General features: G+C 48.1%; 1 protein-coding gene across 3 annotated transcripts; it reads left to right on the top strand.

Annotated features, from left to right (window-relative positions):
• The first annotated feature begins 3,284 nt into the window (after window positions 1-3,284).
• LOC135247906 (serine/threonine-protein kinase tousled-like 2) lies at window positions 3,285-23,704 on the top strand. Of its 3 annotated transcripts, none has more exons than XM_064321882.1 (21): window positions 3,285-4,047; window positions 5,715-5,797; window positions 7,139-7,210; window positions 7,912-7,981; window positions 8,161-8,204; window positions 8,963-9,061; window positions 9,398-9,499; window positions 9,832-9,924; window positions 10,123-10,233; window positions 10,699-10,835; window positions 12,802-12,954; window positions 13,455-13,521; window positions 13,911-14,008; window positions 14,551-14,632; window positions 14,895-14,986; window positions 18,816-18,905; window positions 19,980-20,149; window positions 20,671-20,809; window positions 21,746-21,857; window positions 21,969-22,076; window positions 22,331-23,704. In XM_064321882.1, exons 2-21 carry the CDS (start codon window positions 5,717-5,719, stop codon window positions 22,502-22,504), a joined length of 2,094 nt encoding a protein of 697 aa, XP_064177952.1. In that variant the 5' UTR covers window positions 3,285-4,047; window positions 5,715-5,716; the 3' UTR covers window positions 22,505-23,704. The 3 variants fall into 3 exon arrangements, with proteins under 3 accessions (XP_064177952.1, XP_064177955.1, XP_064177954.1); XM_064321884.1 differs by lacking the exon at window positions 3,285-4,047 and adding an exon at window positions 4,930-5,148; XM_064321885.1 differs by lacking the exon at window positions 8,963-9,061 and having other exon boundaries at window positions 3,286-4,047.
• The last annotated feature ends 669 nt before the right edge of the window (window positions 23,705-24,373 follow it).

Below are 24,373 nucleotides of genomic sequence, written 5' to 3'. Positions count from 1 at the left end.
ATCTATTACAGCAAAATATAAATGAATATATTCAATTATGACGTGTGCTTTGTTGTAAAAATAGTAGTGTAGACTGCAGTCTCTCTGGACTGTGAATCAGGACAACAGTTATTCACCAATTCCCTGATGAGATGAGTGACAGGTTGTTTCCACATTAAACATTGATTTAGGGTTTAAAATTTAATGAAGAGGCTTTATCACAGGGGTCTGGCAAAGGTGGGTCATTGTGGACATGGGGTGCATGCATAATATGAAGACAAGGGTTAATTACAGCACTAGGGCTTTCCTGCTGTGACATGGGGGGACCACAGTTGTTACGATAATTGAATTCATAGACCTGGATTTTACTAGTCATACTTGCATATTTATTGGACGTCCACTGCAGGCAGAGTGGCAAATTAGCTGCACTCGAATTGGCTGCACTGTAATCCCACAATGCAGTGTGCAAGCTGTCAATCACCCTGGCTCACCTCCCAGATGTGGCAATTAATGTTTTTTTTTTAATTTATAAATTAATCACACTTGCAGATGTACTTTGGTAAGTGCGCAAATTTAATCTCCACACAGCAGCCAGCGCCAGGCCAAAAACTGCAAGCACTTATGTGGCAACTATTCCCAGCAGGCAACAGCCAATAGACTGGAGCACTAGCACTAACGAGCGGGCGCATTAACATAGAAATTACACAGCGTTGTTCAGAAGAAGTTCTTACAGCAGACTCTCCCTCACCTTCCCTGCCTTAGAGCCTCTTTTCTGAAATGGGGAGCTCGGAGTGTGTCGAGAATCAAGACCATTTCCCCAAAAGTCTTTTCCCAGGGTTCTCAATTGAATGGCTATGCCTTTCCGAAAACAGAAAAGGAGTCGTGAAGTCACAATCCGAAGAGCTTATCCGGTGAATGAATTTCATGCGGCAAAATCCCTGTACAGTCCCGGTGCCCACTTTGGCTTGCGGAAGGGTGACACACTGCAATATGACAGTGCAGCAACATCTGTGGGGAAGTGCGGCAGACCCGGCAGTTCACGTTCCTCGGATTAAAACGAAAAGCTCTAAAAAGCTTTACACAAGACCCCCGCCTGCTGGGAGACCAGAGGCGGGACTCATAAAGGGGAACGTCGTGAGAATTAACCTGTTGTAATTGTGCGGCTTCAGAAGCCCAGAGGATCCATCTGCAGGGCACGAGTTGCTCGGAGTAATGCAATTATATAGATCCCAAGGTTGTATAAGAGATTGCAAGGCTTTAGTTGCAACCTACTAATAAAATCCCCACCGCACTTTTGGCTTATCGGCTTTCACTTAAAAGTCATCCTGAGCAAGAGGCCAATTAATGGATCCACAGTCAGCTTCACTAATGGTTTCATATCTACAATGGCATTCCATCACCACTGACTTGACATTTATTATTCATACGTGGTTTTCTGAACTTGTGCACGTGCAGCACCGAGATGCAACATATGCATCACTGGGGCAGCTCAGACACAAATCTGCACACTGCACCATGCCATCCCCACACCGAATGGAGCAGCAGCACCGCTGCCAGGCTGGCGCCTCCCGTTTTAATACCGCCTGGCCCTGATATATGCAGGAAAAGCAAACATGATAAGGTGTAGATTGAATAGAAAAGAACAAGTGCTAAATTACTTCAGAGGTAATCTAGTTAGGTTTTGTCTGTGCTCCTCAAAGCGTACAGATATTTTAATGCTTTCATGTACTGAATAACATTACTGAATATAACATTATGCATTCCTCAATGAAAAAAATGTTCCATTAAATATGTATATGGACAAGTGTCATCATTTTCTTTTATTGTATTTCTTTTGTTGAGATGAAAATATTTTGGTAAAACTATCATTGGTCCAAAACATCAAGGCCAAATGTAACAATGAATCAAATACGTAACATTAATGTTTAATTATATTCCAGGCGGAAAATATATATATATACTTTTTTTTTTCCTCCCCATTTCTTCCTGCTACCAGGATCCCCTCGTCATTGGTTCCATATATCCTGAACTGAACCCCTTCGGCTTCAGGGTCCAGAAGCTGACTGGATCAGCTCAGCTCCACAGTTATTTCCAGTACTGTGCTGCTGCTGGTAATACTTATATTTTCCTTGTGTTGTCACATTAAATTTTTTTCACATTTGTCACGTGATTGATTCAAATATACAAAATAAGTTTAGTTATTTTATTAAAACATTAAACTGCCTGGTTAGCTTGTGTGGCACTGATGTTGCTACATTTCAGGTAACGCTGTCGATGGTTGGTGCTCACTTAGTGATCAGCTAACAAAGCTGATCCCAGCCTGTAAGACAGCATACTGATTCTGGGAGGAAATAACCTGCTGTCCCATGGTCCCTGTATCACTAAAGTGTGACAGTTTGTCCTTCATCGCCTGAATGCCAAAGCTGTTATTCAGGGTGCTCCTACTGAATGAACAGACTTCTGCTTTCCTCTGTGAGCTACTTGCTTTTATGAAAAGTAATTAACACTTACAATAATACTACAATAAAATTTATGTTAACTGCACAAAGCTAAATTGACAGGTGCCGAATCATACTTTTCCTTGTGTAAGTTCTCAAAATAATGCCACAGTTCTTCTGATCATACCAGTTCGTACCAAGCACCAAATACTCAGTCATCACGTAGTTGATTGCACTTTTCTGAGTGGTTTGGTTGACCACATAAATGCGTGTGTCAGTAGAAGGAAATAAAAGGAAAGACATATATTAATAAATAAACAAATGATGAAAAATGTATTACTATTGATATATGTATTCACAGGTTTGTTTGTGTATGATATGACTTTATGCATTGAATAATTAATTGTATTACTTCATGGGTATTCCACAATTATTCATTTTTATTGCAGGGCAACTACTCCATAAATAATCACGTACCTACCTAGCCTATACGATACATCATATTTTATCATTTTTATGTATTTATATAGACAAATATAACTAAAAATAAAACCAGTTACTGGTTGCTGCCCAATCACATTACTTAATAACTATTAGAATTAAATAAGTGGAATTTCTTAGCTGTGAGTCCTAACGTTGGACGTATGACTGAGGTGAGTAAAATGTCACAGAATGATACAGCACAAAGAACAATATATGGTAGTGATAAAAGAGAAACAGTAACAAGAAATGCGAAATGCCATATGTGCAAAGATATGCAAAATGCCATTTGTGCATCCAGCGTTTTGCATTAACTTACACTGGCCAAGATTTTGAGCCGTGGTGAAGTTTTCGTCAGGGACATCGACTCTCATTATATCAGTTCCAAATTCGAGTCAAGTCTTTCATTGGCGCGAGTAAACACTTCAGGCGCGGTGGGGGGAAACGATTCGACAATCTCACGAGACAGAATGAGATTTACTGATTATTGTTTACATTGTTTAAAAAAATAGAGAAACGAACCGAATCGATCCGGATTAGTTGACAAGCTACCAAATAGGCCGAATTGATCGGAAAGAGGTCATTTCCGCGGCACGCTGCAGACGAGAGATGAGGCGAAGACTGTTTGCTGACTGAACCTGCTTTACATCGACCGAACTCTGAGTACCAATGAGCCCAGTTAGCTAGCTAAGTTGCTAGCTAGCTAGAATTAGCAAGCTATCGATCTGGATTTATCCTGGGAAGAAAAAAAAGAATAGCCAAAGCTTGGATATATAGTTTAGCGACGCACTTTTCTTGCTCCAAATGAACGTTTTTAGGTTAATGCTATTGTCGGGTCCAGCGTGAGCCGAGGTAGAGAACGCCTGCTAGGCTGGGGCCCACAAAGAGCGGAGGCGAGTAAGCCCGGGGTTACCCGTGCAGGGGCAGCGGCAGAAAGGGGCTTGGGAAATCCCGAGGATCTCTAGGCCTACACACGACTCTCCATCAGCCCCCAAGGAACAGGGCCTGCACTGCTCACTCTGGACTCCGAATCTGGGAGAGGACGGGGATTTCGACAAGGCCTCTGGTGAAAGTGTTGGGGCTGTTCGGAAGGGGAAAGTGGTTGATACCCGGAGAGACCCGAGGCCCGTGAAAAACGACACCGCTGCAGGTAACCTAAACGATGTGGCTAGCTGGCTGGCGACAGGGGGATTATAACCTCGTCTAATGTTTATTGAGGATGGCGATGTACGTATGTATTTTGTGTAAAACGAGAGGGAAGACACCACAAAAAAGCTCGCTTTCTTTGTGACAATAACCTCGACAAATATAACGTTTAACAAAATTATGCTGTTGTCTAAACGAGTTGGCTAGCTGCAACGCCGAGATGAATCTGAAGGATATTGGGAGAGGTTTTATTGTCTTCTTAGTATGGTAACTTGGCTGGCGAGCTGACTTGACTATTATGCATACATAGTTTAGATACCGACAGATCAAACGAAACTCATTTCCATTGCGTTTGTTCGAACAACAGTGCGTTGCAGTGGTATTTATTTATTTAGTCGATTCGCTAACGACGTCTGGTCAGTCAGCCAGCCAGCCAACTATCATCATCTCCATTTTAGGTTGTTGGATGAAATGTGCTAGCGAGGTGGCTAGCTAGGTAATAGTGAGCCAGTTAGCTGGCTAGTAAGCTAGTATTTTCCTTCAGAGATGGTTGTCTGTTTGTTTCATCTTTATGGGTTTAACTAAATGTATTAAGTTAGTAAAAAAAACCTGGCCAAGTAACAATACCACGGAGTCGTAGCTAGGATGCTTGGATCATAAACTGCTTCAACGTTAGCTGAGCACTGTACTGTAACTTAGGTTATCTGGTTAACTAAAGTAAGAGTGTGGGGTTTTTAAACGCCGTTTTACGCCGTCATGTATACTTTATACATGTCCGGGGTATTTGTACATGTCTATGAAAATATCTTGTGTCGCTGTGTGAAAACCGACTTCATTTGCAATAGTTTATCAACGCAGTAAGTTGGGTAACGTTTGCAAATTGATTAGTTTAACCTCCAATCACCTTGTTTGGTTGTTGGCTAAGTAACATTACCTAAAGGGCTTTGCATGAATCATTCAGTGTGCATTCTGCCCGAGGAACAGTTTCGCAACAGATTTACCTCAATACAAGAATAGTTTAATGGTTTCAGAAAATGGTCCTACTTTCTTGCTTCAAAAACCCGTCGATTCCCATGGATTAATGTATGATACGCTCTTAGCCCTGGTAAAGACACATCTCTTCCTATTAAAACTGGGTGTGTGATAGGGTTCACAGCTGTTCAGACTCCATTGCACTTGGGTCCATTTTGGGTCGGTATTTTTGGAAAGAACTTTCTAAAATCGGTGAGGGACATTCTTCCTCATACAACCTGCCCCCATTAGCTTTTGTCCCAGAAGCCAAATCTGATATTGCGCTCAATATAAAATAGCAAAGGGCGTTTGAAATATTCTTTTACTGCATCATTTAATATTATGGCTTGTATTGTCTGGGAGGGAAAGATGATCTACGGTCCTTATGGTAACAAAGCCAAGTAAAACGGCCTTAAATAATGTCACAGATCGATCCTCGATTGTGAGAGCTATTCCTCCTGAATCTCGGGCCTTCCACGTTAAGTGACCTGCGCAGTGTTGTGTAGACGGGCCCTCTGTCGAAAGTGGACCGATCGGTGTGGCTCTCCATCAGGCGCGTAGGCGCTAGGCACGCCGTGGCCAGGCCCGCTCCGTTAATGTTAGCGCCGCTCTCTTGACTGCAGCCCGTTTGTCTCCCTGCCCTCCCTTCTCTCTCCGCAGACATGATGGAGGAACTGCACAGCCTGGACCCGCGGCGGCAGGAGCTGCTGGAGGCGCGCTTCACGGGCATGGGGGTGGCCAAGGTCTGTGAGCTCCGCCCGGGGAGGTCCTCCTGCTCCCCCACCCTCTGCACGAACCGGGCCGTCGCCGGCGACGACGGGCTTTTCTTAACTGTTGCCGCTTTAAGGAAATTAGGCGGGCTGGCAGGGGGACCACCTCCCTTAACCCCTAACACCCCCCCCCCCCACACACACACACACACACACACAATTCCTCGCTCCCTGCATTCAGCTTGTGTATAAATGGAGACCTGAGGCTTTGCGGGCTTGGTAAAATAGGGGCTCGGGGCGAGGAATGTCCCTCCGTTTCAGTCTGCGGGGCGCCGGCGGGGCGCAGGGCTGTGGAGGCGGTCGCTGCGCGGGAGCTGAGCCGCGGGCAGGGTGCCAGGCCCCGTGCGCGCGTGGCGGTACGCTCGCGTGGCGGTCCCTGCCCCCCCCCTGGCCCTGGCGCTCCGCTGGGCCGTGCCGTACGGGGGGCACCGGCTCCCGAAGCGCTCCGTCTCCACAGCGCCTCGCTTCGGGCCGTCTCCCCCTCTCTAAACGCGGACGTCATTCTGAGACCCGGCTCCCGGGGAAGCGTCGGTTACGAGGCCGCTCGTGCTCAAAGGAGCCGGGTGAGTCAGATGGCTTCTCCTGAGCTGACCGACAGCCTGAGCCCTGGCGTCGCAGCGGATCGTGCCGCCCGGTCGCACGCCGGCTCGAGGACGGATGCCGTCGCATAAAATGCTTCTCCTGCCGTGGCGCTGCTGCACGCCTCCTCCGCCATTTTGCAGCCGCTGGCGCGCGGGCCGGAGTCGTCCGTCCCGAGCTGCGGCCCCCTGCTTTTAGCGGCGAGCTGAAGAAAGCGACCGCGGTTGAACAAACGAGATTAAAAATCGGAGCACTTCGGTGGCGCCTGTCTCGGTTTTTAAAATGGTTTCCGTTGGCTTGTTCCTGAGTCCTGACCTTGGGCGCTGTGTTATGTGTCAGCCCCCCCCGCCCCCACTGCACTGGACTGCCTGTCAGTTCTCGTCTTTATCCCGGTTGCATGGTTACCAGCTGGGCAGGTGCCCCACCCTGACTGCACTGCTGTTGCCTTGACAGTGCGCTGCTGAGGCCGTCACGTCTTATTGTAGCACGGGGTGATCAAACAGGGGTACACCTTTCCAGGAGCCATTTTGTTTTCATTTCAGTTGGACTGCTCTGGTCTCTTTCAAACCGTACGTTCTCGTGACGCAAAGTCATTGAATACGTTTTAAAGGCACGTAAGAGGACAGATACAGTTACCGTCGCCGCTACCTGTGTCAGGCTGGTGAACGTGGGCTCTTGTCAGGGTTCACTGGTTGATTTGTGGTGTTTTTTTTTTTTTTTTTTTGTCTTTTCCAGGGTTCGGCGCACAACGAGTCGTCCAATCAGAGCCTGTGCAGCGTGGGCTCTCTCAGTGACAAGGAGCTGGAGGTCTGTTTACAACTTTCATTCCTGAACCTTTCCTTGGTATTATGAGTACGGGTAGTGGGGAAAAAAATGGCCGTCTGTTTGCGAGCAGCATGTGGATATGGCGAATTCTGCGAAACCTGCAATTATCTTGACATAACAGACGGCAAAGTACCATGTTTGCTTTGTGATGTTTGTTCCTTTCACAGATTATATAAATGTTGACTCAAACTAACTGTACTTAAATGGAGTTTAGTTGAATGATAGTTGAATGAGAGAATGTACAAACTGGCTCCGCTTGTGTTTAACTCAAAATTGTCTTTATGATTCGGTGGTGTGGCCCTGTGCTTTTGAAGCTTAGGTGTCCCGTATTTTTCAAGCACTTTTCTGAAGACCCCTGCCACCCGAAATGCACATGCAGGCGCACACACACACTCACACACTCACACTCACGCACGCCTCTCCATCTCTCCCACTTCACCTTCCCCTCCGCACAGTCCCACCAATGGATAACATTCTCATGTTTCTGTGATGTTGGTTATCACCGGGCTTTAGTGTTGCCACAGAGTTCTGGGGATGTTATGTTTTCACCGGGTGGTCTCCTGGGGCCTCCAGTGAAGTGGACCATGGAGCTTATTTTTGTGTGTGTGCCTGTGTGCGTGTGCGTGCGTGTGCGTGTGTGTGCGCGTGTGTGTGTGTGTGCATGTGTGTGTGTCTTTTGATAGACACCGGAGAAGAAGCCCAATGACCAGAGGACGAGGAAGAGGAAAGGAGAACCATACGATGGCAGTCAAGGCGAGTTGTCCCCCCCCAGTCTTATTGAGGCAATGCATCTGCATTACTGAAGGAACATGTCGGCGGTGGAGGAAGAGGAGGAGCCGCTGTCTCTGTTTCTCAGTCTTTTCCACTCGTGTATGGCCAAAGCCCATTCCATCCATTTTGATTTTGTTTTTTCTTTCCCTTTTTCTCCTCAGGGAAAGGAGGAACAAGAGGGCATAAAATTAGTGATTATTTTGAGGTGAGTTGAGGCTTGCTGAAGTACAGAGCACCCGCTAGCCCTCAGCACTGTAGGCTGCTTGGAAAAGTGCGTATGACTGCTGCTGTATGTGGAGCTCCTCCCATTATTGAGAGAATAGCATACAAAACACCAGGCTACGTTCTCCACTGGGTTAGGGTTAGGGTTTGCTCTGTTTGTTTTCTGTCAGGCTTTTTTGCTCACCATTCCTCTCTGCTCTGTTTCTCTCTCCCTCCCTCACCACCTTCACTATGTCCCTTCCCATCTCTCTCTCTTGCTCTCTCCCTCCACACCTCTCATCTTCTGCTCTCTTTTCTCTCCTTCCTCCATCTCTCTCTCTCCTTTCCTCACCTCTGCTCTCCTCACCCTTCCCCATCTCTCTCTCTCCCCTGTCCCTCATCTCTCCTCCTTTCCCCCTCCCCCTCTCTCCACTCCTCTCTCTCTCCCCCCTCTCTCCCTCTCCTCTCTCTCCCTCTCTCTCTCTCTCTCTCTCTCTTCCCTCCTCCTCTCTCTCTCTCTCTCTCTCCCCTGTCCCTCTCTCTCTCTCCCTCCCATCTCTCTCTCTCCCCTCTTCTCCCACTCTCTCTCTCGTCCCCTCTCTCTCTCTTCTCTCTCTCCCCCTCTCTCTCTCCCCCACTCTCTCTCTCTCCTTTCTCCCCCTCCTCTCTCTCTTCTCCTCTCTCTCTCTCTCTCTCTCTCTCTCTCCCCGCTCTCCTCCCTCCCTCCCTCCCTCTCTCTCTCTCTCTCTGTCTCTCTCTCAGTTTGCGGGTGGTAGTGGTCCTGGTACCAGTCCGGGTCGGTGTGTGCCGCCAGTGGTCCGCTCCTCCCCCCAGCACTCCCTCTCTAACCCCCCTGCCTCGGTGAGCGCTGGCTGTCTCTGCTCTGTCTCTCACTGCTGAGGGCTGGGTCTCTCACACACCTCACTCAGCCTCTCCACACTCACACTCTCTCTCTCTCTTCATGGTCCCGCTGCAGAACAATGACTTGTTTGTGTCAGTAAAGTCTGAACAAGTGATGTTAAATGGTGTGTTTGATATATCTATTACGTGTCTCCATTCTGGAAGGTTGTTGGCCACTGATTTAGTGTCTCCTTCCCTGCCTGTGTGTGTTTGTGTATGTATGTGTGCGTGCGTGTGCGTGTGTGTGTGTGTGCGTGCACGCGTGTGTGTGCGTGTGTGTGCGTGTGTGTGTTACAGGTGCAGCAGGGCAGCCCTTCCTCCGTAGGCTCTGCTAACACAGACCACTCCACCAGCTCTCTGAAGCCCATCTCGCTCCACACCGCACACAAAGCTACACAGGTACCCCCCCTATCTCCCCCCTGTCTCCACACTGTGTCCCAGCACCCCCCCTCCCCACCCCTAAAACCGACTCACCTGAGCTGCAGTAAGAAGCGCATGTTACCCCAGGCTACCCCAGGCCTCAGGCTGGAACGCACCGTGGTTATACAGGCCGAGCAGTGACCGCGGCTCAGCGCCTTTCAGATTTTGTGCAGCAGGCAAATGAGGAACGTGACGGCGCGAGTGCGTTAGCCGCCGCTTAAAGAGGCCGCAGACATAGCGCGTTCCCCCACACGCTCCCTGCGCGCTCTGCGTCCTCCTGCTGCAGCCGCGTGCTCTCTCTGTCTCCGCAGTCTGACCTCACGATAGAGAAGCTGACTGCGCTGGAGAACAACAAGAACTCGGACCTGGAGAAGAAGGAGGGCCGCATAGACGACTTGTTACGGGTGAGTTTTTGCGGTGGCTGGCTAACGTAAAGTTTGGCCGGCGGGTCAGGCGGGAACTGCGAACGGGGCTGCTGTGTTTGCGTCCATTACGGCTCAGGGCGGCCTCGACTCTTCAGCCCGGCTGCCTGAGCCAAAATGGAGTCTGTTGAAATAAAATGCAATGTAATGAAAGGCGCCTTCCTGCTGTCGGCACCCCAGGCGAACTGCGACTTGCGGCGGCAGATTGACGAGCAGCAGCGAATGCTGGAGCGGTACAAGGAGCGGCTGAACAAGTGTGTGACCATGAGCAAGAAGCTGCTGATCGAGAAGGTGACTCACTCGCGCTCTGGCTTTCATCAGCATTGCAGGGCTCCGCTGTCGCTCTGTAGTACATCTGTGTGACTTCTGCAAGGTCATGTGTCTGTATATAATTGGGGGGGGGGGATACTGAGAAGGGGCTAGTCCAGTGAAGCCCAACCCTGCTCCTGGAGATGTACCGTCCTGTAGGTTTTCACTCCAACCCTAACAAAGCCACACCTCATTCAACAGCTGGAGATCTCATTGAGCGGATAGTTAGTAGAATCAGGTGTGCCAAATTAGGGCTGAAGTGAAAATCTACAGGACTGAAGGTCTCCAGGAACAGGACTGGGACAGCCCTGGGTTTGTGGTTTCTCACGCCTTTACCGCCACGCGATTCGTGACGCCGTTCCGTCCCAGTTAGCGCTGTTTACCGGGGTTCGATTCGTAGTGGTCTGTGACGTGAAGGCTGACCCGCGTCTTCCCCCCCCCCCCCAGTCGAAGCAGGAGAAGATGGCGTGCCGGGACAAGAGCATGCAGGACAGGCTGCGTCTGGGGCACTTCACCACCGTGCGGCACGGGGCCTCCTTCACCGAGCAGTGGACGGACGGATACGCCTTCCAGAACCTCATCAAGTGAGCCTCCTCCTCCTCACTCTCCTCTCGGGCGCCAGCCCCACCCCCTTCGCTTTTTTCCCCTACTACTCCTCCTCAGGCCAGTACCTAGCGTCAGGGTGCGGCTGTGGCTCTGCAGCTCAGCCCTGATAAAGCGGGCCTCGCGGGTCCGTCTGCACGTGGCCCCAAAGCGCTGAAAATTTACACTCGAAAGATTCACCGGCAACGTCTCTCCAGAATGAATCCCGCGGCTACTCGCAAACACCTGCAGAGCTTAATTCGTGAATGGTTTCATCAAGAACTACTACTTCACTCAAAAATGACATTAACAGAAGTGCCCCTTTGCGGTGTCAGATCACACATATGTGATTAGAATGCTCTTAACCCTTCCATTATGTTGAATATTAGTATGTATTTTATGTTTGATGTCAGATTGACCCTGAAGTTGGTGGAGAAAGTTTGAAACCAGTATGGTAAAGTGCCTATGGAATCACCCACAAAAAAAAAAATCTGAGATAAAAAAAATTAAAAAGGTAGTATATTTTTTTAAATTTTAGACGGGTACAGAGCCTGGGGGTCAAAATGACCCCAAGCTGGTACATGCCTTTTGAAAGCCAGTTGTTTATTACATGTTTAGTATTTAATCCCACCCAATTAGGAAATGTCATGCGGTATCAAGATGAAAAAATAAGGTTAACTGGTTATTACAACATGTCACACTGATGGAGGTCATAATGACCCTAAGGAAAACATCTGGCTTTTCACACCGTGCTTAACCCTAGGCTAAATGCATTCTAGAACTATTTTTAACCCTAGGTTAACACACTTCACACTGGCATGTTCCAAAGTGGGCTAACCCAGACTTTAACCTAGGGTTAGCTGGCCCTGCTTCCGAGCACGGTTATCCCCAAATTTTTGGGGTTATCTGTGTGAACAGGGCTAACTGTTTCCAGTGTGAATTGAGGTTAGAATAAACAAAGAGCGTGATGATATATTTCTGTACTTCAAACACGGCACTTCTGGTGTAATTGTTTTGGTTAAAAATGAGAACTAGGCAGCTAACGTTAGCTAAATAATAATAATAATAATATAACAAAACCAAGCAAAAAAAAGCATGTCTAAACAAGTAACAAAACAAACTAATTGGTCCCAGGAGGAGACACATTTATTTATCAGTTTGTAAGCTGAGAAATCCATTCAAAGTAAACTTGATGGCACCTGTAGAAGTAAACTGGATTTTTTGCCCAGATGTCTGCAGAGCTGTCAAAGGCAGGGATATATGAGGTCTGCTGATCAGCTGTGGGGGGGAAAACTAAAGAGATGTAAGAGAATACAAACAAATTAAAGACTGTAATGCAACATCGGGAGCAGAGAGTAAATGCTTTTCATTCCGGAATGCAAACATTGGTTACGTGTTTCAGCTGACTTTTAACACGGGGCTAACAAGAAGCAGTGTGAATCATTAACTTTGGGTTCAGACCTAGCCACGGGTTAACAATGTACAGTGTGAAAAGGTCAACTTCAAACCCTGGGTTACAGATAACCCTGGGTTAACTATGTGCAGTGTGAAACGCGTATTTGAGGGAAGTGTATCTGAGCATTCTGATGCTGACGTAACACTCTGGCAATTGAAAGCAGTGGAGTTCTAGAACACTGAGAATTTAGAAAAAAACATTATTAAAAAAAAACCTAGTCTTCAAAGGATTAAAGGCTTGAGAATTATCGTCCTTTTAAATTAAACGAGTCCTAAATAGCCGCGCTTGTGGGGACATCCAAAAACCATAGCGTTGCTTCACGCAGTGGCGGAAATCCAGTCGTGTAAATCGATCGAGTGCACGCACGGGGGCGAGACGTAGGCGGAGGGGGCGTGGTTCTCCTGCCTCTTACTTCACGGGACCCCCCCCCCCCAATTCCCTCCATTCCCGCCGTTTGTGCCGTGTCGCTGACCTGTTGGATCTGTGTCCCCCCCCCTCCCTTCCCCCCGCAGGCAGCAGGAGAGGATCAACTCTCAGCGCGAGGACATCGAGAGGCAGAGGAAGCTGCTGGCCAAGAGGAAGCCGCCCGCCATGGGCCAGACCCCGCCCCCCAGCCTGGAGCAGAACAAGCGCAAGAGCAAGACCAACGGCTCGGAGAACGAAGCGTAAGGACGCGCCCCTTCACGACCAGGCCCGGTCTCACAGCCTCTGTGTATAATTAATAATAGCAATAACAATAATATGGTTATTGTTGTTATTATTGTTTACATTATTCATTTATTGTATTCATATAGCATGTTTGTCAAACTCTTAAGCATTTTGCAGCGATGAGGGGGAAACTCACCTCAGCCACTACCAATGTGTAGCCCCTACCTGAGTGATGCACGGCAGCCATTTTGTGCCAGAACGCTCACGACACATCAGCTGTGGTGGAGAGGGAGTGAATAATTTTAGCCAGTTAAACTGGGGGATATCGGGTGGCATCTTTTAACGGTTCATTCAGGGTTATCCTGAGAAGAACAGGGAGGCCCAGAACAGTGAGGGAAAAAAAAGTCTGTCTTTTGCAAATTGTCATTACCTTCAAAAGCACTTGTTTTCTCTGTTGATGAGCGCTCGCTTGTGTTCTTATGAGGTCATGACCCTGCTCTGTGACTGGCTTCCGCAGGTTGACGCTTGCAGAGTATCACGAGCAGGAGGAGATCTTCAAACTGAGGCTGGGACATCTAAAGAAGGTAGCCAGCATCCCTCTCTTCTGTCTGTGACCTCCTGTGTGTCAGGGCATGTGGGTCTATCTTTGCATTGGCCTTGGTTCCAGAGTTTTTCTCCTAGCTGATTGTCTGGCCTATCAAAGTGTCCAGCTCGAAAGAGTTTTTGTGTTCGTATCTGTCTCCATGTAATCAATGTGCTTCTGTCGGTCTCTTTCTAATTATATTTGTTTATTAGGCTTTATGTGATTGACATACTTTAGTCCATCCCTCTGCATGCCTGACGTTCTTTTGTCCATTTGTCCACCCCCTGTGGATGACTTTGCTGTCTGTTCTTCGTGTCTCGCTGTGCGTGGTACCGTCGTCTCACGCGCTGTGCGTGGCTGCTGTCTCGACGCTTGGTTTGCGCTCCGCAGGAGGAGGCGGAGATCCAGGCGGAGCTGGAGCGGTTGGAGCGCGTGCGGAACCTGCACATCCGCGAGCTGAAGAGGATACACAACGAAGACAACTCACAGTGCGGCCCCTTTCCCTTTCCTCCTACAGCCGCCTCTATCTCTGAGAAATGAACACCGCGTTAATGCTTCTTTCAGTCTTAAGAGTGGAAATGTTACATTCGTAAGCTGGAATTTCATTAGACTCCTTGCATAGACATAGCTCAGGAGGTAAGACCGATTGTCTGGCAGTCGGAGGGTTGCCGGTTCAAACCCCGCCCTGGGCGTGTAGAAGTGTCCTTGAGCAAGACACCTAACCCCTAAGTGCTCTGGCAAATGAGAGGCATCAATTGTAAAGCGCTTTGGATAAAAGCGCTATATAAATGCAGTCCATTTACCATTACATTCATTGAGCAGGCGCTCTGAGCCAGAGTGGCTTGCAGTGTAAGCGACCCTCAGTGTTAGTGTGTTTGCATGAGCACCACCGTGTATCTCAGCTGGCCTGTTAAGCTGCAGGTCTTACGCGGCCGGGTGCTACAGACAGTCGCTTAAACGCTCTGCTTGTTTCTACGGCTCGGCGACGATGGCGGTTTTGACGTGTCCCTCTGCGCGGCTGTGTCTCCAGGTTCAAAGACCACCCGACGCTGAACGACCGGTACCTGCTCTTACACTTACTGGGCAGAGGAGGCTTCAGTGAAGTCTACAAGGTGAGGCCTGTCTTCGGCGCTTTTGCGCAGATCACCCAAAATTTACGGATCCCCTCTGAGTGTCATACCGTCTTGTCCAATGGCTTTAATGTAGCTCCACACTGCTGCATGTCCCTCACATTAAAGACCCAGGATACCATGCCATTATCCCATTGGGTGGCGCATCACAGCTGCTTGTACTGGTCACGTGAGGGGCGGGGGGGGTGGTGATTGGTTGATTTGTAGAGTGCTTGGTTACATCGTCTGTCTGGATTCGCCGCAGGCCTTCGACTTGACGGAGCAGAGGTACGTGGCCGTGAAAATCCACCAGCTGAACAAGAACTGGCGGGACGAGAAGAAGGAGAACTACCACAAGTGAGTGCGCCGCCGCCGCCGCCGCCGCCACTGCGGTCGCGTTCGCGCGTCACACGTCGTCGAGCGCGAAAGACGCCGCAGAGCAGCGCGCGCTAACCTCAACCGCACGCCTCAAACACCTGCTTCCCTTTACAGATGTTCTCAAATGTTAGGCCTTGAGACGCACCAGACTAGATTATAGCCCCCCTCTCATTTTATCGTTTTGATATACGTTGCCTGCTACACGTGGGGCTCGGCACAGTGTTTTGTCTTCTGTTTCCTTTTATTAATCTTGGCTCCTTGTGCGTATGGCTTGATAATGTGGACTAGGCCTGTGCCGGTAGCAGAACTGGAATAAGCGGTTAACCCTACTTAAAAGTAACCGTGGTTAAACGGTTAAACCGGGGGTGGGAAATCTTCCTTAGCCCTTTTCACTTGTTTCAGTTGGAAACATTCGCCGCACACATTTGTTACTTTTTCAGTTGCTCGTAGATGACTTGCCATTACAGTGTAAGCAGTAACGTTGTGCAGACTTGCCGTAGGCCTACAGGTGATTTATGAAAACTAAAACCGAATGAATCTGCATGAGTAAACAGACAGCGGAACAGCAACCTCAAATTAAAGGCTCTGAGCAGCTGCATTTCTCCTTGACAAGAATAACATCGTCTGCTTTAATTAAAATAAATGTGTTGTTATTGTAAGTTACCACCCTACATGTTTAGAAGTGGTAGTGTGCTGCGTGGGAATAATAGCTGTAGGAGTGTCTTGTGGTATCTGCAAAATGACAAAATGAACGACCGTTAATTGGGTTTTACCGTCACAGGGACATGTTACCACGGTTACTCCGTTACCGTCACAGGGCAGTTCGCGTTACTCGTTAGCACAGGCAGTTCACGTTACTCGTTACCGTCACAGGGGCATGTTACCGCAGTTACTCCGTTACCGTCACAGGGACATGTTACCCGGTTACTCGTTACGGGCATGTTACGGGTCTCGTTACCGTCACAGGGGGCATGTTACACAGCAGTTACTCGTTACCGTCACAGGGGCATGTTACCGCGGTTACTCCGTTACCGTCACAGGGGCATGTTACCGCGGTTACTCCGTTACCGTCACAGGGGCATGTTACCGCGGTTACTCCGTTACCGTCACAGGGGCATGTTACCGCGGTTACTCCGTTACCGTCACAGGGGCATGTTACCGCGGTTACTCCGTTACCGTCACAGGGGCATGTTACCGCGGTTACTCGTTTACTATCACAGGTTGGCAGATTGTTGGCACGGCCCTTGTGTGGACCAGCTTGATTTCAGGAACTACGTTTGATGCTCTTTCTCAAGAGACTTCCGTGTTACATTAACCGTTAGTCTCCCATAAAGACACGCTTACCGCAACTTTATGGACAGTGCCGAGCTGCATGACTTTGTATTACGCTATGTGTATAGAGTTCAGCTATTTTAGCTTTTATGTGATCTGATATGTGTAGCTGTCTGCCTTCACTCCCTGATAGTAGAAGGCAGTGGTGTGCTGTGCCCATTTTAAATGGAGAAGAAAACATTCAGGATTCTACTGCCAGTGTTTTGAACCGTGCAGTTCCACTTTGTTTAAATAATACAGCTCGCAAACACCAATTTATAAAGCAAACCAAAAGAATTTAAATGACGTGTTGCTATCCAGTTTTTTCAGGGAAGGTTACAAGAACAAGCATTCATCCTTTGTCATGTTTAGTTTTCATTTGGTAGTTAATGACTTTCTCATAAACGCACAATTGGGAGGACTCGTGCTTAATTTGTCATTTAGAAAATCTACTCATTTCTGTTGTGGAATGTCTATTGTGGTTGTGGAGCAGTATTTTCATATAAACTTGAGGGTTGGAAGAGGGTTGATTGTGTTAATATCCCTGTGTACAGATTATGTAGATAGGACTTCACTCCTGTTTTATATTAAATATATGTACATCAGTATTTGTGCTTTCTGCAATCACTTATTTTTGCAATTTCAGTATTAATTGGATATACCGCTATAAGCTATAATTAGTGAAATTACTACCACAATATATGAAAGTAACAACGTATGCATTTGAGAAAATGGGGAGAATTTTTCCTTCCAGATTTGGTATATGTTTTTGACTGGCCAGCCTCTATAGCCGCGTTTCCACCGCAGGAACTATACCCCGGAACTAGGAACCTTTTGAGGAACTCAGTGCGTTTCCACCGCAGGAACTAGGGTCTAAATTTAGTTCTGGGGGCTTTGTTTTACCCCCAAAACGTTCCTGCTCGGGGGGTAGTACTTTCCGAAAGTACAGGAACCTTTTGGGTGGAGCTTGCAGCGCTGAACATTTCTGATTGGTCGAGTACTCGTAGCATTTGTGTTGTATTTATTTTCCGCCATTACCCGCCATGTTTGAAAATATGCAGCGGCAAACCAATTTATTTTCATAATAACTTCAAATCAAACTTGTATGTTATGCAGCGCAGTAGCCTACTTTTGGTTATAGCCTGTCAACGTCTTGGAATTATAACGTGTGCTCTTCTGTTCTTTTCTTGCTTTAGTATTTGTTTTATAAAATGCTAAGCATTCGTGCTGGGACAGCATATTACGTAGGCTACCAAAACATTCAATTAATTCGGTTGCTGAATATTTTGTTAGCCCGTTGTAATTGACTCAAAACGTTTGATACAGTTATGTGAGGTATGCGGTAGTTCTGCATAATTAACATTGGTGATACAGTACAAGCAAACTGGAAATCACCTTCCGCACTTTTTATCCGGGTAAAATAACAGGTTAATTCTAGTAATCTTCCCTTTAGCTTTTTCAGACTGCCGTAATTTTACTCAATTTTACTGCCATTTTTTCAATTCCACGAAAAGACCAGGAAGACTATGGACTCATTTATGGTGCATGGTTCGCATCTGGAGGGCACACTTCGCTGCTCGGCTAGCAGTAACTTCGAAGGAAAGCAAACGGTGGCTGTACCACTACTAATTTACATTTTCACGCAAGTCCGAGTTTTCGTTCTATTCTTGTCATTTTGCGATTAGCCTATATGGAATTGACGACGAGAAAGTAATAAAACAGCAAATTGTTTACAACGTGTGCATGTTTTCTGCTGTTAATGAATGTGTTTGAGAGGATATATGAAAATCAATAAATACAAAAGTAACCATATATAGTCATTGTTGGTAACCCGTTGTATATAAGTGGAATAAACCCCTCCGGGCTGTCCCGGTTATTAGAAAATAATGTAGGCTACTTCGGTGGTAGTATGGGGTTACAGAAGAAATCATATGACAGATGGACCGACGACAACGTCAGTGGGTTAATTTGCCTAATCTTCGCGGTACTTTAGACCCCGGTGGAAACGCAGACAACCATTGGCTGAAGGAACCTTTTAGTTCCTGGTAAAGTAGTTCCTGGGACTGAAAGTTCCGGGTAATTTTGGTGGAAACGCGGCTTATGTATGCAGCCAGAGATTGCTGGGTCAGAGACACTCCCACATGATATAAAATCTGGCATTCGCGTTTATAATTGCGAATAAATGCTATCAAATGAGTCTGGTCATACATGTATACTCTTGAACCATAACATCACTGTAAAAGCTGCTTTGGAGTTACCTGAAGTTTATTTTAGTGAAGTAATACTTTAGTAAACCCAAAAAGGGACACATACCTTTAATGTACCCAAATTGGGCTTTTGCTTAGCAATGAGTCATGTGCCTCTGGCGCTTTTCCTCTTCTTGTCGATCGTAATCGGTGCTTGTTGGCAGAGGTGAACGCAGTGGGTTTGCAGGGTGTATTTGGATGCCTGTTATGATGATGTTTTAACGGTCTGGTCTTTTTTGCCGTTTACTCAGACACGCCTGCAGGGAGTACAGAATCCACAAGGAGCTGGACCACCCCAGAATAGTCAAGCTCTACGACTACTTCTCGCTCGACACCGACTCGTGAGTAGCTACTGCAGCGGGGGCGATTATTCGAACACTTTTTCTTGTATTTGTCCTTCTCCCCATTCAGTTGCAGTCGACGTGAATGAACACCGTGGTGTCCATCTTTGTATAAAAATAATTAGCAATTTCAGACACTTAAAATAATTCACCACTGCAAGTTACGGTTGTCTTTGAGCCATCTATTTCTATGCTATGGAGTGATAGTGTCACACTGACAGGGAGAAATGACTACAGATTCCAGCGTGCATCAGGAACATTTGTTCAGAACCACTTTGATCCCAGAATGCAGTACAGTACGGCACATGGGCCATATCTTGGTATTTTTAGTTTTACTACTGTTGATTGTCAAAACAAGAGGTTTCCACCAATTGCTGATGTTTAATCATACATCCATTTTATTCAAAGAGAATGCTAATATGGCTGGCTAATTGGTAGAACATACCTCAGATGCCATTTATGGCCAGTAGCATAGTATGGCCATTTTCTGTTAAGGGATCTGTTAAGTCACTGATCTTGTGAATTCATACGCATTTTTATTTTAGTTAGTTTAAGTTGAATGCATGTGTTATCTGTGTGACATAGATTGTCATCTGTTGGTGTTGTACTAGTAGACCAGCTGTTCCCCAAACGTGCGATGAATGTTCATTTTTCTGTTGCCATTTTAATTGTTTGTACGTTGCGAAAGAGTTACTTAGACGTGTTTTTGTGTAAAGGGTCACATAAACAGTCAGCTAATTCCCATTTTAGTCATGGGTTTAACGGATTTAACCAGATCAAGTCTCTTGCCATTTATGTGCTGAGGTGATAAACTGCATTGCAGCATAGGATCTGAGGCTGTCGTATTAATAAAGTAAAAAAACTCTAAAAATTTCTTCCATGAAAAATTGCTGACACGAGTAGGCGCACTGGGTTAAAATAGCTAATTAAATTTTAGTCTTTGGTAACGGATGTTCTTGACAGACGTTATTATCTCTGTATGGGCACTACAGCAGATTCTCTCATCTTGTAAATTTTGCCACGGCTGGGTCTGCCCGCGCTTGCCGTGACCGTGGCCCGCTTGTTTCGCCCCAGGTTCTGCACGGTTCTGGAGTACTGCGAGGGGAACGACCTGGACTTCTACCTGAAGCAGCACAAGCTGATGTCGGAGAAGGAGGGGCGCTCCATCATCATGCAGATCGTCAACGCGCTCAAGTACCTCAACGAGATCCGGCCGCCCATCATCCACTACGACCTGAAGCCCGGTGAGCCCGCCCGCCGTCGCCCGCCTGCAGCCCAGGCTCGGCTCGGCTCGCCGTCCAACCTGGCAACCCACGGAAAAGCTCACGGGCATCTAGTGGGCGGGGCTTAGTGGGCACTCTGGGAGAGATGGGGGTGGAGCTAATTGTGTAATAAAGTATTACAATATTGCCTTTCTTGAGATAATATGTCTGGTGTAATTTAATGTTGTATTGTGTAGCAGTCACCAAGACATGCAAAACCTATTACTTAGCTTGATCATTTCTAATAACACAGCTGAAATCCATTCCTTGGTCTTAATGAATGGGCTCTTATTTTTAAAACTGCCAGAATCCGAATGGTTGAAAAATGGTTACAGATCTGCAGCTGTCAGTTTTTTAAATTGTAAATGGCAGTATTCTTTGTGTCTAGCTTTGTACATGGATTTTATTGTTTCCTGACCAAGAAGAGTGTAGCCCTTGTTTTGAAGCTGCAAGTGTGCGGTTTGGTTTTTTTTAACCGGCGGTCTCTGAATAAATCCGGGCAGGTAACATCCTCCTGGTGAACGGAACCGCCTGCGGCGAGATCAAAATCACCGACTTCGGCCTCTCGAAGATAATGGACGACGACAGCTACAACTCGGTGGACGGGATGGAGCTGACCTCTCAGGGAGCCGGGACCTACTGGTAAGAGCACCCAAGCGGGCCCCGTCTCGCCATCACAGATGCACAGTGGACTCTGCAGGTGGTCTACTGTTCATTTGGTACTAAGCTTGCTTTGCTGAGAAAACCAGTAAAATCAGGAAAACTGGAAACTTAAAGTTTACGGATTATTCTCTGTGGTAAAAGGCTTGTGTGTCAATAAGTGAGTTTCAGTGCATTGTGAACCATCGGTTTGTGAAGCCGTGACATTGCACAGGTTATCTGTTTGAATACTTATCTCTGCTCGTTTGAGAATTGAATGTTGCCCCCGACCTGGATCAAATGCTTATTTTAAATGCTTACATAAACTTGCTAGTGCATTTCAAAAGAACCCGTTCGGCTTTTTGAGAATTTTCCACCAAAATATACAAGAAAACCTTATTCGTATTTGTGAAAAGATATTTCTTTTAAATTGTCAGTAATCGGTAGGAACAAGGTTCCCACACGTCCTGGAAAACCTGGAATTGTTTAAGGCCTATTTCCAGTCAAGGAAAAGTCATGGGAAATGAGTCATTTGCCTAAACGGCTTGGAAAACGATTAGTTGTGTTGGAGAGTATTTTTCATGTAATGTTATAGACAAAAACCATGGGTGCCCTTTGCGATCGCGATCTGAAATCTCCCATAACCCCATTTGCGATCACAATCACAACACCACCAACACCCCCCCTCCTCCCCCCCCTCCACTCCCAAACCCGTTTGCGATCACGGTGTCCCCCTCTATACAGCTGCTGGTCACGTAAAATGTCCTGGAAAATAATGGGTGAAAAGGCGTGGGAACCCTGTTATTGGGTTTCACTATTTCAGATAAATGATGAGACCCAGGTCAGGTGACACCCTCACTGACAGCAGTCATCTGTAACCTCACAGTGATTGGTCAGCGGTGCGAGTATCGGGTGTGTGACGTTTTCCCTCACTCGCAGGTACCTGCCGCCCGAGTGTTTCGTGGTGGGGAAGGAGCCGCCGAAGATCTCCAACAAGGTGGACGTGTGGTCGGTGGGGGTCATCTTCTACCAGAGCCTGTACGGCCGCAAGGTAGGGCAGCCGCCGCCCCGCTCCTTCTTCCAAACGCGACTGGCGCGGACCCACAGCTCCGCCTCACTTCCTGTTTCTGTTTACCGGTCCTCCCTCCGTCCCCCGATGCAGCCGTTCGGACACAACCAGTCCCAGCAGGACATCCTCCAGGAGAACACCATCCTGAAGGCCACGGAGGTGCAGTTCCCGCCCAAGCCTGTCGTCTCGCCCGAAGCCAAGGTACTCAGACCCGGGGCGCGCACACTTTTCTACTGTTACACACACGCGGTATGGACCTCCACGTGGGGACTCCAGCACGTGACAGCGTCACATGGGTGGGTGTGTGTGTGTGTGAGTGTGTCTGTGTGTGTGTGAGTGCTTGGATGTGTGTGTGTGTCTGTGTGTGTGTGTATGCATGTGTGTGTGTGTGTGTGTGTGTGTGTATGTGTATGCGCGTGTGTGTGCACACCTGACTCGCGCTTGGTGCCCCTCAGGCCTTCATCCGCCGCTGCCTGGCGTACCGGAAGGAGGACCGCATCGACGTGCACCAGCTGGCCAGCGACCCCTTCCTCATGCCCCACATCCGCAAGTCGGTGTCCACCACCGGGACGCCGGGCGGGGCCATGCCCTCCACCTCCGGCTCCTTCAACAGCAGCGCCTCCAACTGAGCCGAAACGCCTGCCCATCCCTCAGCGCTCCGCAGAGGAGCCCGGCCACCCGGCCCACTCCCGCCGACACACCGCAGAGAGAGAGAGAGAGAGAGAGAGAGAGAGAGAGAGAGAGAGAGATACAGGGGGAGTGAGAGAGACAGGGAGAGAGAGAGAGAGAGAGAGATACAGGGGGAGTGAGAGAGAGAGAGACTGGGGGAGTGAGAGAGAGAGAGAGAGAGCGAGAGATGGAGAGAAAGGGAGAGAATGAGAGTGAGAGAGACCGAGAGCAGGAGAAACTGATGGAGAGAGAGAGAGACAGGAAGAGAGAGTGAGAGACAGCGAAAGAGAGAATGAGACGTAGAGAGTGAGAGGGCCCAGGTGCAGAGAAGGGGAGGCCCGGGGCACAGTCCCAGGGTGAAGTCCACACACCCTCCCAACCAAGACCTGCCAAACTCCCAGGAGCCGAGCCCGTCTCCCCCCACCTCCTCCTCCTCCTCCTCTTCTGTACTCACCTCTCCACCTCCTGCCCCAGCCGGAGAGAGCCTACCGCAGCGGACCCCCCGCTCAGAGGAGAGGAGGGCTCCTTCTGACTCCTGCTGGGTTGTTTTTCTTGGCGTAACCCGACGAGGCCGGCGGAGGAGCGAGCCCCTCAGACAGACCCGGTCTCCCACGGCCCTCTCACCCCTCCCTCCCAGGGGCAGGGCGGAGTCTGGCAGAGCCCGTCGACGGGCGAACGGCTGGGAGAGGCCCCGGCTCGGCCCTCGATCGACGGGGGCCCCCAGGCCCGGCCCGCAGCGTGGACTGGGGGGAAGCGTCTCTCGGCCCCCCCAACCCCCTCCCACCCCCGCTCTCCGGGCTCGGGAAAAGGCCGACGCCCCCCCTTTCTCTCCCACGACCAAAGTTCCAGACTACCTGTTGGGGGGGGGGGGATGCTGTTCCGTTTTCGCTCTGCGAGTTTTGTAGTGAGACATGGAAAGAAGCCGAAGAGAGGCTCGCCTTTCACGAAGTTACCATTCGAGCATCTGTTTAACGTTTTAACGGACATCGAAACTGGAAATTGACTGTTTTCTTAATATTTCAGCCCCTCTTTTTTCATACTTTTCCCCCCCTATTATTACAAGGGGGGGGCTGGAATATCATTGTGTACTGTGAGGGGGAAGAGGGCCTTAGAAGAGAATTGCATATAAACCATTAAATACTATTGTTAAAAAAAAAAAACGCTGTTCATTCTGTTTATTTTTGACCTGGTTTCTGCCTAGAAGAACGGTCGTAACTGTGGTTCAAGTGATCCACATCACAGCCCTGGTAAATTACACTCAGTGTTTAGCATTTATATTTATGTGCACTACTGTACCAACCTGTACCCTCCTCATGGCTAACTGCTGAAGCTATGCAGGTGTGGGATTAGTTGGTACTTGGATGGGAGACTTCTTGAGAAAACTGGCTTGCTGCTGGAAGAGGTGCTGTTGGACCAGTAGGGGGCACTCTTCCCTCTGGACCAAACAAAAATGCAATGCCCCAGCACAGTGATGAGGGCACTGTGCTGTCGAAGGTGCCGTCCTTCGAATGAGAAGTTAAACGGAAGTTCTGACTCACTGTGGCATGGCACTCTTTGAAAGAGTAATGCTGCTAACCTTGGTGTCTTGGCCAAATTCCCACAAAATCAGCCCTGTATCTGATTGGTTGCACAATCTCTTGCATTGGTGCTCACTCCGATTGCCCTGGTCATCACTGTGAAAGAGAATTAAGTTACTATGATGACATACATACTAAAGTAGAGATGGATATTGTCCTCCCAGAGGAAATGTATTTTCAATCTGTACAATACATAGGGATAAACGTAGACAGTTCTTCTACAGTGCTGCATACACACTATTGCATGCATAC

This window comes from Anguilla rostrata, chromosome 2 (assembly GCF_018555375.3).
Source record: "Anguilla rostrata isolate EN2019 chromosome 2, ASM1855537v3, whole genome shotgun sequence".
NCBI classification, from domain to species: Eukaryota; Metazoa; Chordata; class Actinopteri; order Anguilliformes; family Anguillidae; genus Anguilla; species Anguilla rostrata.
Note: the sequence above shows the minus strand (reverse complement) of the source record. Positions and strands in the feature narration are given on the sequence as shown.

Coding starts and splice junctions, on each gene's coding strand:
- LOC135247906 (XM_064321882.1), top strand. CDS start 5,717: ATGATGGAGGAACTGCACAGCCTGGACCCGCGGCGGCAGGAGCTGCTG. Junction 18,906..19,979: donor TTCTCGCTCGACACCGACTC/GTGAGTAGCTAC, acceptor GTTTCGCCCCAG/GTTCTGCACGGTTCTGGAGT. Junction 20,810..21,745: donor CAGGGAGCCGGGACCTACTG/GTAAGAGCACCC, acceptor CCTCACTCGCAG/GTACCTGCCGCCCGAGTGTT.